General features: G+C 39.1%; 1 protein-coding gene across 1 annotated transcript in view; it reads right to left on the bottom strand.

The window, feature by feature from the left end:
• PDE11A (phosphodiesterase 11A) overlaps positions 1 to 19,922 on the bottom strand; it is a gene marked incomplete at its 5' end in the record, with an annotated part of 141,550 nt that overhangs the window by 105,651 nt on the left and 15,977 nt on the right. The window contains one exon of the mRNA XM_010569299.1: positions 18,151 to 18,309. Coding sequence (XP_010567601.1) covers positions 18,151 to 18,309 — 159 coding nt within the window. The remainder of the gene's footprint in view (positions 1 to 18,150; positions 18,310 to 19,922) is intronic.

The raw sequence follows: 19,922 nt of genomic DNA, 5'->3' as shown, positions 1-19,922 counted from the left end.
ATCAGAATTGTTTCTCTTTGTATCTGGTGGATCCTTTCCCTTTTTAAGTTTCTGCTTTTGTTTAATACATGAGCAGCACTTATGCTGATCTGTCTTACAAAGTGCTCCACTTTGTCTTGGCATGGGATAGTCATCACTTCCATACTTCCCACATACTCTCAATTTTCCTCTTTATTTTTTAACTTTTTTTTATTAGATATTGTGCCTACAGTTGTTTTGTTGGTGGGGTTTTTTAGTGCTGTATCTTTCATTTGCACTGCTACCTTTAGATTCCTGCATGACAAGGATGAGTAAGACAGAAAGCAAGGAGAAAATCCTTTTGTATTGGAGAAAAATAAGTTAGAAATAAAACAGTATTACATGAATAAAAACTAAATTCAAACACAGATAGGACAGCAAAACAAAGGAAAAATTAAAAAAAATACTAAAATAAAACAGTAAAAAATCTTAATAAGAAAGGCTCAAAAAGAATGGACCTACTGCATTGTACACCATATAGATCAAGTAAACTTAGTTGTTCCTATCTGCAAATAATTTAGTGGGGACACAGGGTATTCTACCTCCTTGCATCCACTTCTAGTAATATCTGAAAGTGGAGACACATAATGCTGTATGACAAACAGTGCCAGACTGCAATAACCTCCAGCTTTCATTGGTATAAAATCTAGTAGTCCTTTGAACATGCAGAAGTTCTTATAACATTGAAAGTTTTTATGGAATGACCTTTTCTACCACCATGTTCAGTGTCTGAATGAGAAGTGATACATGCTGAGCTCTACGAAACAGCATTTCTGTTGAGAATCTTACCCCTTTCACAGTTGCACCCATCTGCACAAAGCTTATGGAGAAAACAGACATCAGCAAAAGGATAGCAACAGACTAAGAAAAAGGCTACACACTGAGGGAAGACAGGCTTCACGTACAGCACCAGGGTACACTGCCTGTTGCAAAAAGGATGATACAGCTGTTGAAGTGGGAGAAGAAAAAAGAGAGAGATGTAGAATGAGCCATAAACTAGAAAGCAGAATGACAAAATTCTGAGGATGCAATTTAAAAAAAAAATTTTTTTTTTAACCACATGGGCAGCATTGGGCTCCTCACAATACCCATGATGTGTATCCAGCCATGTACACCCCCAGCTCACAGCCAAATGTTAAGGCTTCCTTTCCAGAACTTTGGTGTGCAATAGCTTGACAAAGAAAATATTTCCAAACACAGTTTGAGAAAAATATATTTTGAGTAGATTAAAAGAAAAAAAGGTAAAATTCAAAGGAGTTTCTGCCCAAGGAAAAAAAAATCAGCATAGAAACTTTCACCTTAAACATCTAAAATGGGATAAAGCTACAAATAATTGAAAAATTATCCTGTGGGAAAATGTTCACCTACTTTCAGCATCCAACAAAAGAAAAGGTAGTTCAATTTTTAATTGCCAGACTGAAGCATCAGTGTATGCAGATAGACTGGATAACTTTGTGGATGAACAGGGAGGCAGCTGTTGAGTGCAAGGCATTTCTTAGATCAAGGCTATTTTTGAGTAAAGATGCCTGAGGTACACTTAAACTCTTGCTTTAGGTGTCTGACTCTATTTTTGGATCAGCTCACCTCCTCGTCTTGTCATCTTCAGAACAACATTGAAAAGTGGGAGGCAAATAAGGTCTGAGGCTATGCAACAAAGTCACAGGAGAAGAAATAGCAAAATATTGCTCATAAAGCAAACATAACCCATGGAAAGCTCTGAATGCAGCTGTGAGCACAACTTCAATTCTGGCAGTTACTAATATTTGAGTACTTCATTCTACATTAAGTGAAGTCTCAGCTATTCACACGTGAGAAAGATATCAATATCAAAATCATATCATAAGTCGGTTGCAGACAAACTATGGAGCAAAAAAATCTTGATTTATCTTCCGATGTAAGCACATGGTTTTAGAGAACTAACTCCGCTTCTTCGCTATTACAGGCAGAAAGGAGAGGCCTTTGCAAGTGTTGTCAGAACCAGACATGCAAGTAATGAAGTTATGTTTATTGAGATTTTGATGTAATACAAAGGGGATGAGAAACTTCAAAGACAACGCTGGTGCCGTAATGCTTTGCAGCCACTTGATGGCAGTGTGAACAGGCCACTTCTACTTACATAATGTGATGGTGAGCACCGGACCGTTTCAATCCTCGCCTAGACATGTAAAGCGCTGGTTTGACATGGAGAGCTGCTAACACTTGTAGCATTCTGAGCCTAACGTTGGGCTCTATTGATGTGGAGTAAACGTCTATCAGAAAACGTGGAAGAAGCATGAAGATGGCTAACTTGATTTATATTTAATTAACACTTACAAAACATGCTGCCATCCTTCAGTGCTAAAAAAGTACTAAAAATACCAGAAACACTAAGCTAAAGAAGAGTCACAACTTATCTTTGGTAGGCACTACTCTAGTTATACATGCTCATTTAATTTTATATTATGATCACAACCAAGTAGGAATGCAAGCCACTAGAGGGGGTGAGACACTTTTCTGGTGGCACATGAGTGCTAGACTCAAACGCAGGAGTGGAGGTTGCTTTCTCCATCACTTGTTGCTGTGCCCTCAGCCTGGGTCTGCCCCAGCTTTTCACTCCCCCCGCCCTTCCCTTTCTGCCTCCACTTCTCTCCCTGCTGCAAAAACCTGACTTAAAGAGACAACAGTTTCTGCATTCCTACATGTGCTTTGGAATGCTTTTTTTACAATCAGCCCATTTTCAGGGTTGTGTGACAGTAACCACAGGTGAAATCGATAAGGTATCAGTATGCAGCTCTGGTTAATGCAACAGTACCAACCAACTACAAGACCACAAATTTGAGTATTAATTCAGTAGTCCCAACACCAGACTAACAGGGATATGATAACCATGCCATTAGGCATGGCAACAGATACTCCCAGCAGCAGCAGTTGCTGCCAATCAGGCAGAGACCTCTGTCCTCCATGAAAAGCAAAATGCAGGACTGACTCAAAAAATTAAAATATTGAGAGAAAAGTAAATGCAAAATAATTCAATTAAAAAAAGAAAACCAACACAGTTCTGCTGCTATAACTCTGCCATTGTAGAAGATGCATCCAGATACACTATATTCTGGTTATTATTCCTCATACCCACTTTCATAGTCATATTCACATAAAATCACACTGCCTGATTAACTTAATGTCAGAATTACAGCAACTATCCCAGAAATGCAGGTTCTGTTTAAAACAGTATCTCATGGATATTTTTAACAGTTAGATATTTCCAGCTTCAACATTACATTCTACTACAAACATCAAACATCTAACACCTAAATTAATCTTTTTATATGAGCAAAAATAGATCTTAGTATCTGACTTCACATATCTATTCTCATAAAATCCACAAAACTGACAGCAGAAGCAAAACAGAAGGCCATGCAAATGAGAATAAATCAAATTAGAATCAATCCAGATTATTCTTCTCTAGTTCAGTTTTCACTAAAAGAAAAAGCCCAAGTACCTGATGAAACAATAATTGAAGTATTTTTTTCTAATGTTCAGGACATACTAGCCTAGTATTACCTCAGTGAGGAAGATGATCACCGAGATGACAACCGAGTATTTAGTCAGTGGAAGAATTCATTTTATTGATTAACATACATTAAATCCTCCTTATACATAGAACACAGAGGCTTATAAAATAAGCTTCTCACCATGCTTTTCCAGTATTCTACTCTGAGAACAGAACCTTATTTTTAGAGAATATGTGAAAAGCTGTAAGAGGTTGAGGGGAAAAAAAAAGGAAAAAACCCACCTCTTTATTCTTCCAAATGTAAACATCAATGCAGCAACTTCAAACCTCATAAGACTGACAGCTGAGAACATGAAATGCTCAAGCTCATTCCTACAAGCTCTTCAGGTGGCTTACACCTTTTCCCATCTCACTGGAATGGCCTCAGTTTTCTGTGTACGGTGATTTCCCAAAACCCACTTCAGAAACATAAAATGCTTTCATTTGTACATGAACTGCTTGGGCTGGCAGCAACTGTTGAGTTTATCACTCAGGGGTCAGATTTTGTCAGATGTTCATGAGATCACACAAAACCAGAGATCATCTCTCCACTTATAAGGAAAACTACAGTATCTGCATTGCATGTTTTTCCAAAACTTCAATTAGATGCAGTATTTTGTTGCTCTAATTTGTTAGTGAAAAGCTTCTTGCCAATCTGCTGGTTTAACACTTCTGCAGGCAGACTTCAGCTTTTTAAATCATCTACATCCCTACTGCTCTGTCAAATTCTGACAACTTCCTGAAGTTCAGAATTATTTGATATTCTTTATGAGACTAGAGATCGGAGTTTATCCTTGCAACAGCTGTATTATTGAGGGCACATTTCAGCTGCTGTGCATGTCCAGTAGGGTAGCAACAATCTTTGCCATCACTAAGAACCAAAATTTCTGGACATAGAGGATTAAAAGCTCATGACTTTACACCTTGAGTTGAAGGAGAAACCCTGAAACCCTAGGCTAGAGCAAGTTACAAACCTTTGTGATTCAAACACAGAAGCAAGTATGTAGCCCCCACTAACGACACCAAACATGTTTTCCACTGTGTGTGACAGAAAAGGAAAATTCAGATTGTGTTTATGGTAACATCTTGGCAAGCTTCCTTCTTCCAAAGCCTTCTCTCCTTAGTAGGAAGTAGTACCATATTCACAGCTATTCTGCTCTGTAGGACAAGTCTGCAGGGGTTGCTCCAGCTCAAACCACAACACGTGGCCCTGCTGTCCTACAAGATATCCCACTGACAACTCACCACATGGCAGCTAGGACATCCTCAGCTCTTGGATCTCCACAAGTCTGTGACCACTTGACACTCACCTCCCCACACTTGGGACTCCACAACACAGCCCTACATACTGGGCCCTGTCCACTACAGCTCCAGGGCATTTCCACTCACCTCCCAGTTTAAAATCATGCCACAGCACTGGAGAGCTATTATCATGCCAGAGAGCTATTATCATTGAATTTGCCTTGTAACCATGACACCAGCATGGCAAAATTCTAGTCTGTTTTTATACAGCAATAGCCTTTAAAAAAAAAAAACCACAAAAAAACCCCAACACAAAACAAAACAAAAACCAAACAACACCCTCCCCCCAAGATTTGTTTTTATTCGTTCTACCACATAGATAGCAAATTGCCAGCAAATTAATACTAAGGTCAAATTCATGTCAAGTTCATTTCAAAGACCGTAGCCTTGATACCTGCCAGTATAAGTATTTCTGTTTCATTAAAAACATACGTGGATAAGTGTTCTAAGTAAAAGGGTTCCCCACAGACTGAATTGACAGTTAAGGTGCTTACTCACAGCTTTCACAAAGCAGTGTTAAATGAAGTGTTCTTCCTGGTGCCCCTGCCTGTATCACTATGCTGTTTACAGGAAATATTTTTCCAAACAGTTTCCTTACCCTGTTAAGAGTTACCTGAAGTACACTGCATAACTTCCTTGCTGAAATCCCTGACCACCATTCATGATTATGAACAATGTAGCTCAATTATCTCTGACAGCTCCAACAACATTCCAACCGAAAAAGCATCATAATATTGATTGTTTTAACCCTAGTTTAGTGTTTGCCAGCTAGGCAAGAGATGCGAAATCATTATCATTAGTTGGTTAAACTACTTCAGCTTTCATAATCCTAGTCAGTGCTGCTCTGGAACATGTAATCTCGTTGACTAACTTTCACTAGTGACCCGGTATGTTTTTCATGCTTTGTTGCAAGGGGGTTTTGGGGGTTTGGTTTTTTTTGTTGTTGTTTTGTTGTTTGGGTTTTTTTAATTAAAAACACACCACTTCCCAACATCAACAATTCAGGGAGCTATGGAATCTTTTGTAAGAACAGTAACAGGTTTTGCTAAAATTAACAATCAGCAAAGCAGACTAGGTAGGTTAGATGATGAACAAAACTTTTTTTTTTTTTCTTTTAATGTTCTGGTAATGCAGTGACATCAAGATGCCAACAAGCAATGAAGACCTGCCGTGGCTGTCAAAAACAGTTCTGGGCATACATGACAGGTAGTTTTAAAACCCTAAGAAAAGTGCAGTTCTTGGTTTTTCAGGCTAGAGTGAAAAAAAAAAAAAAAAAAAAAAAAAAAGGTTCAAATGCCTTCTACTTCTCCAGACATGGGAAGTACCGACTGTCACAGCAGACTGGAGGCACTGCCCAGGGCTCTGGGGAGCAGGCACCCCTCCTGCCAAAGCAGACAGCTGACTGCAAGAAAGACTGTCACACCAGGTAGGAAGTCCACAGCTTTTAGAGGCTGAAGATTTTTAGGGCAAAACAATTGGCATGAAAATGAATAGGGAATGACTCTTCACAGTGTTCATTAAAAGCAAAATAACGTGGACGAACGTGAAATTAGTGGAAGTCACATGGCAGTTCTTCACACAATGTGCAGGATGTTGTGAAACCTAGAAGTTTGTCTTGCTTCAAGAAATGCCTGAATAAATTCATAAGTAGAAAACCTCTGGGGTAGTATTTAATATAAAGATACCATGTCCAGCCCTGAGATACAAATCATGGGAAACTGGTCAAGTACACGAGAGAAACACCATTCTGTGCTTGCCTCATCCCAGGCATTTGCTTTCAGGAGCTGACAGAGAAAGGTCATTAGATTAGACAAACCTTTCATCTGAGGTGGCCAATCTTTTCTTATGTTCCTATGAAAGAAGAGGACAAGAGTTTTATTCATTTGTGGCCACAGAATTAAGGAGTCATTTTCCCAGATATAGGGGAAATGCATCCCTCTACATTCCTAGATGGCATTACAGCTACACTGCTGCTTACATACTCCAACTGCTGGCATGCAGACAATTTCTCAGGCTAGCAATTGCAAAGATAGCACAAAAGAGGACTGAGTTCCTTCTAATGTACAATCAAGAGTTCACCAATTATAGACCAGTTACACTTTTGCAAATCAATCAAGGACAGCAGGATGGCACAATTTTCATGAAGATGAGAAATAGTATATGTAAGGCTGGGACTATTAAAGAAACAGCTGAAACTGATTTTTGTGAAATTGTTTTGGTGTTTTCTAACCTACAGATCTGACCAGATTACAACTGCTGCATGGAAAGAAAACATTCAACAAGGCTTCAAAAGCTCAGGCTCAGCTCAACAAGAGGGAAAATAACTTCCTTACTATAAAGTAAGAATACTGAAAATGGAAAGTCTGATAGTACATATGGAACCACCTAATGCCATTTTTAGAATTATGTTTCACAAGAGAGACCACTGTAAAGCAATTTGCCCAAGGGCATACCGTGAGTCAGTGCTAGAATGACAATACTTTTAATTAGTTTCTTATGAAGCCTGTAATAACATGTTGAAAGTCATAGGCTGACTTAACTTTCAGCAAAATGCTTTGCTAAGCAGTTTTCAATACCTTGTCATGTAACCTATAGCTACAGAGAGGCTCAGCGTCACTGTTCCAGTGGGAAATACTTTTGATGGCAGGAACTGCTGTATGAACATTTCATTCTGCTTCAGGAAAGATAAGCAATTCACAGGAGATGCAAAATGCCTATTTTCTAGAAGTATATAAAGCCTTGAAGTTATTATGAAGAACAGCTATGGAGAACTGAACAGACTGACAGAAGTTCAGAAAACACTTCACTAGGGACAAAGTCTTCCCATCCAGCCCAGAGGGCACGTCTCCAGTAATTGTCAGAAATGAGGCTTCACCAGCTGCCAACAAGAAAGGTTTCCTTTTACGTGCTTCCATAACAAGGCTCCAGTGCAGGTTTCACTTGAAGCAAACAAGATTTTTTTAATGAGCCATTTGATCAAAATAATTTATTTGGTTTAAGGGAGTTTTGCCAAGAAAAGGACAGCTGAAGGTAAAAAACTTTATTCCTTATGTAACATAATAACATGGTTTTCTCCAGAAAAAAAAAAAGCTTTTCTAGTCAATTCCTTATTTAGACAGTACCTAAGAGTTATACAGTAACACAAATACACATCATAGCCCTCAGACTATTTTGTGGCAGGCTTTCTTTCTGCTGACAGATGAACCAAACAAAATTCTAATCCTCCTGAGCCTTTGTATTGTTGTTGTTCTGGTATTCAAAGCGTTTAAGTGAAAATTCTATTAATATAGTATTAATAAAAAAGACAAAAGTAATATTAACATCACAATTTCTAGTTACTGAAGTGTCTGAAAATTACCATCAGAACTGCAGAACTCTGGCTTCTAGGCTTTCTGTTGAAAACTTCATGCCATTCTGCTTCTCATTGAAGAATGTACTATGGCTGCACAAAGGCATCCATGATCACAGCATTTTGTTGCATTATCAGTCTTCCTGTGACGTCTGCTCATGTGTTTGACCAGTAGAGAACTGGACTCCTTTCTCCAGGCCTGCTGCAACCCCTTGTGAATACCAAAAAAAGAGGAAAACAGAGCACAAGCTCCAGGGCTATTTTTATGCTTCAGAATTTGCAGGAAAACCCAGAAGTCTCTTAGCAAGACCCACAGTACTGCTGAATGCTTCATAATTAGTGTCTTTAAGGGATCACTTATCCTCATAACTCCATTGGAGTTTTGTCAAACAGGGACAAAATTAATAAAAATCGTTACAAGTATAATTTTTGATAACATGACTGAACGAAGCATGAAGGAAAGCAGCAATATGTGTTCTCAAATGCTGCATTAGATACAAATACTTGATGCCCTCACATCCAAAGAAAAGGGCTCTGATTTCCTAGGAAATCAGTCAGACTGCTTCCACAAATTGCCAAACAGAGCAGTAAAAAACCTTAACTGAGGCTGTAAAGCACTGCCTGTTGCCATCAGCCTGTTGAAGGCTCAGGGCTCTGCGTGTCTCTGAAAACATCTTAAATCCTTACGCAGTTGCACAGCCTGCCTTACAATAACCACTACAATGCTACCTTGGTGACTCTCTAATCCACTTGAAATAGTTCATCCAAGAGACATGAAGATTATCTAACATATCTACTAGATGGATTTAACATAACCTGCACATAACTGGGTACATAAAAACAGCAGCTCCCATACTGTGATTAGATTCAACACAGTTCTTGTAGAGCTAAATAGAGATTAGGCCCAACACGGGAAGAAATGCATACAGGGTTCTGGTACCAACCAGATTGTTTTGACCACAAGCCTCTAAAATATTATGAAAGCTTTATTCCGTCTCATGACTCTTTGTATGACTCAGTTTCCAAGACTGACTACCATTTCTAAATTGGATCAACTTTTTCAAGCTCAGAGGCAACTTCAGAATCCAGGCAGCTGACAAAATATATCCTAGAAAAAAAAAATTAAACTTAACTCAAGGGAGACTCTGACCTTTGTTGTGTTAGGGGGAGGTTCATCATAACAACCTCTCCAGTTTTCTGACTTTTCAAGGAGTTAAACGGTCATCTTTTTTATGTCTAGTGAATAGAGAGTTCTCAGAGAGGTGTTTGATCTACAGCACAGTCTATCACAGAAACTCTATTCAGCCTATTGAAGCCTGTTTGCATCCAGTGGAAGGGTACAGAAGCCAGAACAGATCCTTAACCAATTTCTTTACAGTGCTCTGACCTGGATGAATTTAAGCTTCATAAAATAGACTTGGGGGGGTCTGCATTTACTGAAATGCTCCCCTGGTAGAAATGGATGGAGGTCTGATGTTTAGAAACCCATGAAGTCAGAGATTCTTCCATTTAGTTTATTGAGCTTTTAGTCAAATACTACAAACATTATCAAATGACAGTCCAGGTTTAAAGACAAGAGCTCTTATTCAGGTCTCTCTGTATTAATTAAGAGGATACAAGCACAGGAAATATGGGAAGAGCCAACAGGTTCAGATTCCTGCTGGCAATTGCGGGAAGAATCCAGATACCTTCCTCACTCTTACCATCATACAAGACAAGAACAAAATCCCAGACCCCACAAAAAAACCCAAACATGAAAATCTTCACTGAACTGTTCTATAGAGAAACCCTTCCTGATGCCAAATATGATAATGTGTTTATTTAGAATCATAAAATGGTTTGGGTAGGAAGGGACCTTAAAGATCATCAAGTTCCAACCCCCCTGCCATGGGCAGGGACACCTTCCACTAGAGCAGGTTGCTCAAAGCCCCATCCAACCTGGCCTTGAACACTTCCAGGGATGGGGCATCCACAGCCTCTCTGAGCAACCTGTTCCAGTGCCTTCACCACCCTCACAGTAAAGAAATTTTTCCTAATTACTAATCTAAATCTACCCCCTTTCAGTCTAAAGCCATTATCCCTTGTCCTATCACTACATGCCCTTGGAAAAAGTCCCTCCCCAGCTTTCCTGCTATAAGATCTTCCTGGAGCCTTCTCTTCTCCAGACTGAACAACCCCAACTCTCTCAGCCTGTCTTCATATGAGAGGTGCTCCTGCCCCTGATCATCTTTGTGGCCCTCCTCTGGACTCATTCCAGCAGGTCCTTCTTATGTCAGTGGCTCCAGAGCTGAACGCAGTACTCCAGGTGGTGTCTCACAGGAGCAGAGTAGAGGGGTAGAATCACCTCCATCAACCTGCTAGCCACACTCCTCAATGCAGCCCAGAATGCAACTGGCTTTCTGGACTGCGAGCACACACTGCTGGCTCACATTCAGTTTTCATCCACTAATACCCCCAAGTCCTTCTCCTCAGGGCTGCTCTCAATCCACTCATTACCCAGCCTGTATTTGTGCTTGGGCTTGCCTCAATCCACATGCAGAACCTTCTGCTTGGCCTTGTTTAACTTCATGAGATTCACACAAGCCCACCTCTCAAGGTCCCTCTGGATGGCATCCCTTCCCTCCAGTGTGTCAACCGCACCACACAGCTTAGTATCATTGGCAAACTTGCTGACAGTGCACTCGATCCCACTGTCTACGTTGCCAAAGATGTTAAACAGCACTGGTCCCAATACCAACCCCTGAGGAACACCACTTGTCACTAGTCTCCACTTGGACATCAAGCTGTTGACTGCAACTCTGAGTGCAGCCATCCAGCCAATTCCTTATCCACGAAGTGATCCATCCATCAAATCCATGTCTCTCCAATTTAGAGACAAGGATGTTGTGTGGGACAGTATCAAATGCCTTGCACAAGTCCAGGTAGATGATGTCCTTTGCTCTTCCCTTATCCACCAATGCTGTAACACCATCATAGAAGGCCACCAAATTTGTCAGGCATGATTTTCTCTTAGTGAAGCCATGTTGGCTGTCACCAATTACCTCCTCATTTTCCATGTGCCCTAGCATAGTTTCCAGAAGTATCTGCTCCATGATCTTGCTGGGCACAGAGGTGAGACTGGCTGGCCTGTAGTTCCCCAGGTGTTCCTTTTTTTCCCTTTTTAAAAATGGGGGTTATGTTTCCCCTCTTCCAGTCAGGGCAGACTTCCCCAGATTGCCACAACTTCTCAAATATAATGGATAGTGGCTTAGCCACTTCATCCGCCAGTTCCCTCAGGACCCATGGATCCATCTCATCAGGTCCCATGGACTTGTGCACCTTCAGGTTCCTTAGATGGTCTCAAACCTGATCTTCTCCTACAGTGGACAGTTTATTTTCCCAGTCCCTGCCTTTGCCTTCTGTGACTTGGGTGGTGCAGCTGGAGCACTAGGTGGTGAAGACCGTGGCAAAAAAAGTCATTGAGTACCTCAGTCTTCTCCATGTCCCAGGTAACCAGGTCTCCCATTTCCTTCTGGGCAGGGCCAATGTTTTCCCTAGTCTTCCTTTTAACACCAACATAGCTATAGAAGCTTTTCTTGTTGCCCTTAACATCCCTAGCCAGATTTAATTATATCAGGGCTTTGGCTTTCCTAACCTCATCCCTGGCTGCTCAGACAGTTTCTCTGTATTCTCCCCAGGCTACCTGTCCTTGCTGCCACTCTCTGTATGCTTCTTTTTTGTGTTTGGGTTTGTCCAGGAACTCCTTGTTCATCCACACAGGCCTCCTGGCATTTTTGCCTGACTTTCTCTGTTAGGATGCCTCACTCCTGAGCTCGGAGGAGATGATCCTTCAATATTAACCAGCTTTCCGGGCTCCTCTTCCGTGCAGGGCTGTATCCCATGGTAGTCCCAGAAGAGTCCAAAGTCTGCTCTCCTGAAGCCCAGGGTAGCAAGCTTGCTGTGCACCCTCCTCACTGCCCTAAGGATCTTGAACTCCACTGTGCAATGGCAGAGTTACTTTGTTTCATGATAGCACCTAGAGGCCTCAAACAGGTATCAAGGATTTAGTGTAGTATGTACCATAAACACATAGCAACAAAGTAGCCCCTGAGCCTAGGAAAATACACATTTATATTTGGAAAAAATACATAGTTCACTAAAATATCACTGCAAGACACATCTTAGACATGTTTCCATACCTCAGAGATAAAGATGCCCAATTCAAATATTAACTGCCAGTCTCAAAACAGAGGTATTTATACAGATATGCTTTTGTTAAGTTTCAAGCACATTTATAGAGTTCTGTAATTAAAAAGAAATCTAGACTTTTAGCTTAACTCGAAAGCACGACTGAACATATGCAAGGCAAAATCCATTCAAGCATTTGTCAATGCAGTCATTTGGTGCTGTTGGTTGCAAATCAGTGGTGTGAAGCTGCCTTGATAAAACAGATATTCTAGTGACAAATTGTTTTAAACTCCCCGAGCCACAGAGTTCAGTTACTCTGATTTATTTTAATTTAGATTTGTGTAGCAAGTACTTTTTGAGAACTGTGCCTAATAGACCATTAGAGTTTCCCAGATAGTTGTAGTGCTTCAGCACCTTCATCCTTCAAATGTCTTTGTTATTTTCTGCCTTCTTTCAGTGAATTTGTCTCTTGCATTGGGATGCAAGTGACATACAGGCCACATGACACCTTTGAGGATTATGCCAATTTTAAATAATAGTTTTTGGAGTCTCACTGTCATGCAGATTTTCAGAGAACCAAGCTAGATTTTAGCAGGAGGTCATCACATACTGCAATATATGAAACAAGAAAATCTTTACCTAATTTGTTTCTTGTGTTCCTTTCTAGTGGACCCATCAAAATAATTTTCAGGTGACTTTTGTAAATTCCACACACTCAGAGCTGGGGTCATCATTTTCACAACAGTCAGAGATACTTGCCTGTTCTGGATCACTCCCTTCCCTCATAGTTTTTTTTTTTTACAGTTGATTACTTCCCTAAGATAAAGAAACCACCCTAACTAACTTTGAAATTGCTACCTGCCAGTGTGACTCTAAGCCCATCATGTAAAAACTCACAGAAAACAAATCAGCAGGTATAGCAAAATCCCTGCAAATCATTCATCACTATGGGAGACCCAGTATAGAACATATTTAAACCTTAAGTAATATGGACCAAGACAAGCACATTAAATTGGGCAGTTTAGAATCACAGGGCTGCTTTTAGGAATGTAAGAAATAGAAATGTTGGAACATGAAAGAACCATATCTTCAGGCCCTCACAAACCAAACACACACCAGCTGGATCCTGGAATCTGGATGTATATAGTTCTTAATAAAACTATCCTCAGAGCACAGACAACAAAATGCAGTTCTTCCTTTCCCCTCCCAGGAGAGGTCTCACTGCATTCAAACTACTGCTTTTCAGTAAGTCAAGCAGGATTCAATTCAAACTGGCTGTCCTAGTCAATTCACTTCTTTCAGGCTAGGAGGACATCAGAGCCAGAGAGAACCAGGACACCAGTTTAAGTGACTGTGGAGCTGCTGCTGGTGTTTGTCAAGTCTCTCTGATGACAGACTAGATTTGTTTTGGCACCACATCTCAGAAGACTCTAAAAGCCATACAATAATCTAAACTACAGACTGTCAAACTCTTGTTAGGCTGAGTTTCTCACTAGTCCTGGAACAAGTATGACTCACCAGCAAACAGCACAAATACTTAAATGAATCTTCAGGACAGTAGTGGGAATGCATGCAGGGTACACAGTTCTTTTCAAGGGTTTGGGGTTTTAATCTTCCTATTCTATGTCTATACAGGTGAACTGGTGTCTTCATTTGCAAAATACATGTAAAAGTATATCACCAGCCTATTTTCCCAAAAAGTTACCAATTATACAACATAATACAGTAGTGATGGCTGCTATACAAAACCAATAAGGTATTCTACTATTGTTTGTATCAAACTGGAAATGTCTGAAATCAGTCTGTTCAACTGAGTCGCTGATGTTGGGGAGACAAAACACATTATGAGACAGAACATTTTTCTCTCATGGTAGTGGCTGTCAAGTCTAGTTCTGCACCTAAACAATGAATTGGCTGAAACATCCCTTACACCAAAAGGAGAAAAGAAATTTGGCAGTGGGAAACAATCATTACATGTGGAAAATTCACTTAGACTCATCATTAGTGCTGTGTTATTATCACCATGGTCAGAGACGTAAAAGAAAAACCTGAAAATTTGCCATGAAAAACAAAACGAGAAAAACTTTGAAATCTAATACTCCATTTCACATATTGCAAAATATAAACTTGGTTACAGCTTGGGAGTACTAAAAAATCTTCAAATCTTAAATATTTTATTTGCTCTTAACTTCCTGAAAATAACTAAGAGTACATAAAAATGATGCTAGCCTCTACTTAATTCTAATTGAAAACATAATTCTTTGTTTCCTATTGACTCAAGACAGTAGTGCCCCCAAGTGACATTTCATTATACAATATAGTCTTGTAGCTTTGTAAAAAAACCCAACAGATTTTAATTGCTTCACACAATATTAAGAGGATAGACACTGGCAAACAAGAGTCAGACTTAAATGATACTGACATTTCTTTGAGAGGGCTTGGGGGGCAGGAAGAGGAATAATTTACATTTTCATTTTCTAAGCATTCTGAAGCTGCTAGTTGTTGGAAATTGTAACATCAACATAAAGTTGAATTTACATCTTTTGCCAGCTACTCATGAGGCTTTTCTGCACAAAGCACCTCAATACCCAGGTAGATCTTTTCTTATTTTGAGAAGGATTTCCCAGTTTTCACTTGCCCTCTTTCCTCACAACGACTTTTGCTGATATTACAATAAAAAAACCTGTTTGCTAATTCTGCAAGACATTCCCCTGGAAGCGTGTGCTCTCTTGCTTCCCAGAGGTATATGATGCTTTCTAGGTTACCAGTGAGTGAAGAAACTTAAAAGCACAGATTTGGAAGTAACAGCACACAGATTGCCAGGCCTCATTAAATATAAGATCTATTACAGGGCATGGTAATGGTTATGTTCTCATTTATTTTCCCATAAATTCTACATGTCAGAACCCATTAATATAGTCTTGAAGAGTTCTAATATACAGGCTTATAATTATAACAGTGATATAAATAACTAGGAAAAATAAAGATGGCAATTAAAGTACAGGCAACTTGCTGATTTTAGTATTTAGCAGTCACTGAACGGAAGCAAATGCCACAGCCTAAGTACTGGCATCAAATATTTACATTAATATGGTCATGTAATACACAATTCACATGTACACAGTTGTTTTGCTATTTGAATGTATGATAATCAAATGTCACATCCATGATAAAGGCTGCATTTTAAACCAAATTCCCATTACTCAGACACATAGAGTACTAATAAAAAGTGCAGAAAAAAGCATATTCAGAGAAGGTCTCATTTTGTTTAATTTGCATTTGGCTACCCATTGTAGCATATACTGCCAGATTTGTATTGTATGCTAATAAATCAATATTCAACATCCAAGATTTTCAAGAATCAGAAGTAATTCAGAAGCAAACTAAAGGTTACTCAAGTTTAGATAACTTAAATTAAGTACTGGGTCACTCCAGATGTCCAAAAAAGCAGCATCTGAAAATTGAGTTATTTTTAAAGTTGTTTAATTCAAACTAAATCACTATGCAGAATCAGTTACACAGACACCTTGCAGAAACAGAAATCTAAAGCTAATTATTTTTATGGAAAAAAGTTTTTAAAAGCTTTATACAGAAGAGAGAAGTTGTCTTTAATGTGGTGCTAGAATAGGTGATACTGCCAGAGATAGGACTGACTTTCTTCCTTGTTACTCAACACATGTTCAGAAGAAAATATCTAACCAAAAGATGATGCCAAATATACATACACACTGCAACGAGTATTGTTCTTGTAATTAATTTTTCAATAAAGTTACTAATAGTGTTGGTGTGAAGAGTAACTGCAGTTAGTTAGCATTTATAGAAGTTTTTTTAAAAGCTCACTCTACAGTACTATGTAGAACTGGGGAACTGAGTCATCTGTATCATTAGTCTGTCAAACCATAAGCTTTCTTACCATTAGCCTAATTTATCCTCCACTCCTTTTATTTGTTGAATGTACTTTAAAGAATATTATAATCCAAACATGTCTCGTCTTTCAACTTGGATCCAAATGGCTAGGTCTTAATGAGACTCTGAAGCCTGAAGCTTAACAAGAAGTTAACAAGTAGCTCAAGAGCACATCAGATCAGAATATAATGTTGAAACAGATTTAGAAAAAGCACCAAAAGCAAACACTGGTACACAGCAAGCAAGCTGGCTCTTCAAGTGTAAGTAGGTGCTGCTAAGCAAAGTTGTGCTATGCTAAATAATCTAATAAAAAGAAATATTTGCTCATAATTGTTTCTATTGAAAGACATATCTGATAACCAACACAAAGTATAAAAATAATCAGTACTCCTTTTTACTCTCAACTTTAATGTACCCACTTATTAAGATGTCACTTGGCAAAGATTTTCCTACCTGGACTGCAAAAGGTTCCTTCACACACTGAAACTTCAAAAAGTAATTCAATTTTGAATTAATCCCACTGCACAGAAAACCAGAGTATGGTTCTGTTAACAGACATAATTCATATAAAGATTCATATTCTTATTCCCACAAAGCAATTGTTTCAAACTATGAAATGGTTATGCACAATGATCTAAATGTATTGCTGTAAATATATAAAAAGTAAAGTTAATAATGTAATAGCAACTTCTAGTAGTACTCAAATACAATTACTATGGTTTCTATGGAAGATGAGTTTGATTTATGCAATATTTCACAGCCTTTATAAGCCACTGTTAGTTTAGCTTTATGATGCATTTCATTCACATCAAGCTATCTTGATTCTAAAAATTATCTCCATCTATTTAGATGAATCAATGCAACACAATTTTCCCCTTCCAATTGGCATTACTTAACACCCCTTTTGGTCACAGCACAGACATGTCAACATGTATGTAATACACCAACAGTGGCTCTGCATGAAACATTAACTGCCTTTGAATCAACATAAAGAGCTTTCAGGGGCAAATTCTGCCTCTAACTACACTTCCACAAAAATGAGATTTAATACTATTTTAATACACAGAAGTGTATTTCCCTGTTACATGCTTGAAGGAGACTCCGTTTCTCTCTCCCGGGCAGAGAGATTTACTGTTCTGTTACTCCCCAGCTTGCTGCCCTCTACCATTCTCTTCCCCAGTCATCTTTTGGCTTCACACACATTTTCCCTCCACACTCAGCTGTATGCATCTGCCTTCAACAGCACCAATTCCTATTTTCCCCTGTTTTCTTTAATTCAAGTCCCCTCCTTGCAGCTCCCTCTATTCTTCTGCCTTTGAGCTCACTTTACTCTCCACATTTCACTTCATATACACACCTAGTGCCCTCTTCCTGCCTTCTTTGTCCTTTGATGGGTATTTGCAAGTCTCCCATATTTTACGGTAGCATAAAGTTGTATATGCATAATCTCCTCTAAAATAAAATTTCCTTTGCCTATGCTACAGTTATTTAACTCATGAAGAACACTAAGAGAAGGTGGTGATTTTTAAAGTCAGCAAGCTTAAGAGTGTCTCTGATAGTTTTCCTCCCTGAACTTGTTCTTACAGGTAAGTTTTAAAAAATAAATAAGTCTTCCTATTAAGATCTACATGAGAAAAGTCTACATAAGATTTAGAGACCATGAAGTTGAAGTTCCAGCCACAAGATCTCCCACATTTACAGAACAGATACATGTTTTATGTTGAGAACAACAAAAATGTACATTTTATGTTAAGCACTTATAGAAAACCATAATTAACACAAGTGCTGTGCCATTTACTTATTTGGATTAAATATCTTTAAAAGATTCTACTGAGTTACAAAAGAAATTAAAAAAATACAAAAGTAAAGGTAATCTTACTTTTTCATCATCATCAGAAAAAGGGGCACCTCCAGGAGTCTTATTTATTGCTTGGGCAACACCAATAATCTCTCCATCACTGTTTCTTATGGGCATGCACAAGAGTGACTTTGTCTTGTATCCAGTCAGTTTGTCAATCTCATCATTAAAGCGGCGATCCTTCAAAAGAAAATAAGGAAGCATTAACATGCACGTCATAGATCTAAGCTTTCTTCAGGCAGCAAAGCACTTCATTTTCTCAATGTCTTTATATAGTATTTTCAGTAGTGTTATGTTGTTGCTTCTCTGTTATTACCCCATTCTTTATTAGCTGCTTTTCCTCAGTTATGATACTACGAAAAATAGTTTTCTCAGAGGATCAGTACAAGGTTTACCATTACAGAACTGTATTCACTAAAGTCCCACATTTATACCTCAGTTAGAAGAAAGACCTACCTAAACAATCACTACCAAAGCAGCTACCAGGAAAACATGGAAAATTAAGACAAATTCAACATATGAGGAACACAAATAAGAGAGGAGGAAAAAAATGAGACAGACTGCATAACACACTTTGTGCTTTGTCAAGGCCCAAACTCCTTACATCCAGAGCTCAGCACCATGACTGTGTCTTCTTTATTGGCTCTGGGGCCACTGTAAGTAGAGGGTCCTTCCACAGCTCCATGACAGCAACATAGGCCTTGGCACTGGCCATACATGGTCAGGACCACCTTGCCCTGGCTTTGACAGGTTTCAACACAGATAAGGAAACTATCAGTGGCTAAAGCTGTCACATGGTTCCTGCCCACTACATGTTCACAGGCAGTTTTCAGTTTCTTCAATCTTAACAGATACCAATTGGTCACTGTCTCGCTATATTGCTGCCAATAAACTTTCCTAACAGCGAAGCTGTGGGTAACTACATGTCCCTTGCAGGCACTGGTGAGGGCCCCAGATCATCTGTGCACACACCATAGCTCCTCCAAGGTGCACACTAATGAAAGAGCTGTTCGCAGTTCACCAGACTTATGTTTTCATAGTGTGTGTGAAACACGCAAATGTTGGGGTTTGTATGAAAGGATAACAAGCTGCAAAGAGTGCTGTGCCACCTTAATTGAGAATGTGCCACACAGATCTAGTATGTACCAATTTCTAGACTATCCCTGGCTATGAAGTCACCATGTTTACCCCTGCGTGGAGCAAGGGTGTCCATTAGCCATATACAGCATGGACAGTTGCAGAATTAGAACTTTAATGTAAAATAAGGAGCATATCAGCATGACACTATATTCATCCTAAGTCTTTATCTGTTTTTCAGAAGTTTATGCCAACTCAATTTGATCAATGATTGAGGTGTGCTTACATTCAAGTTGCTCCACTGATCTGTACTTACTCTTCACTGCCTGGTATCTGCACCAAATGAGCACTTCTGAATTTTCTTGTGCATCATAAGTTACAAGCTATACCACCTTGTAACTAGTACATGAGAAATACCAGGAAGAATCAATTTCAGATGGAAATGCTATATAAAAGTTGTGACACTTTAAATTTGTGTTTGTCAAGCTGCTATACTCACACTACGTAAACTATGAAACAATAAAAGACTTTATGGAGAGTGCCTCACAATACTAACATCCAACTAAATCATCCTGGAGCAGGCTGAAAATGTATGGGCAAATATCTGGGTAGTCTGAAAGTTCCTGAAATATAGTATACATCAACTAGAGTATTTTTTCATTAATCTGTACCACTCTAAGGGGCAAATTTAACAACACAACTCATTAGTGTTAACA

This window comes from Haliaeetus leucocephalus, unplaced genomic scaffold, assembly GCF_000737465.1.
Source record: "Haliaeetus leucocephalus isolate CR32 unplaced genomic scaffold, Haliaeetus_leucocephalus-4.0 Scaffold1, whole genome shotgun sequence".
Classification (NCBI taxonomy): Eukaryota; Metazoa; Chordata; class Aves; order Accipitriformes; family Accipitridae; genus Haliaeetus; species Haliaeetus leucocephalus.
This window is presented reverse-complemented; position numbering and strand designations above follow the sequence as displayed.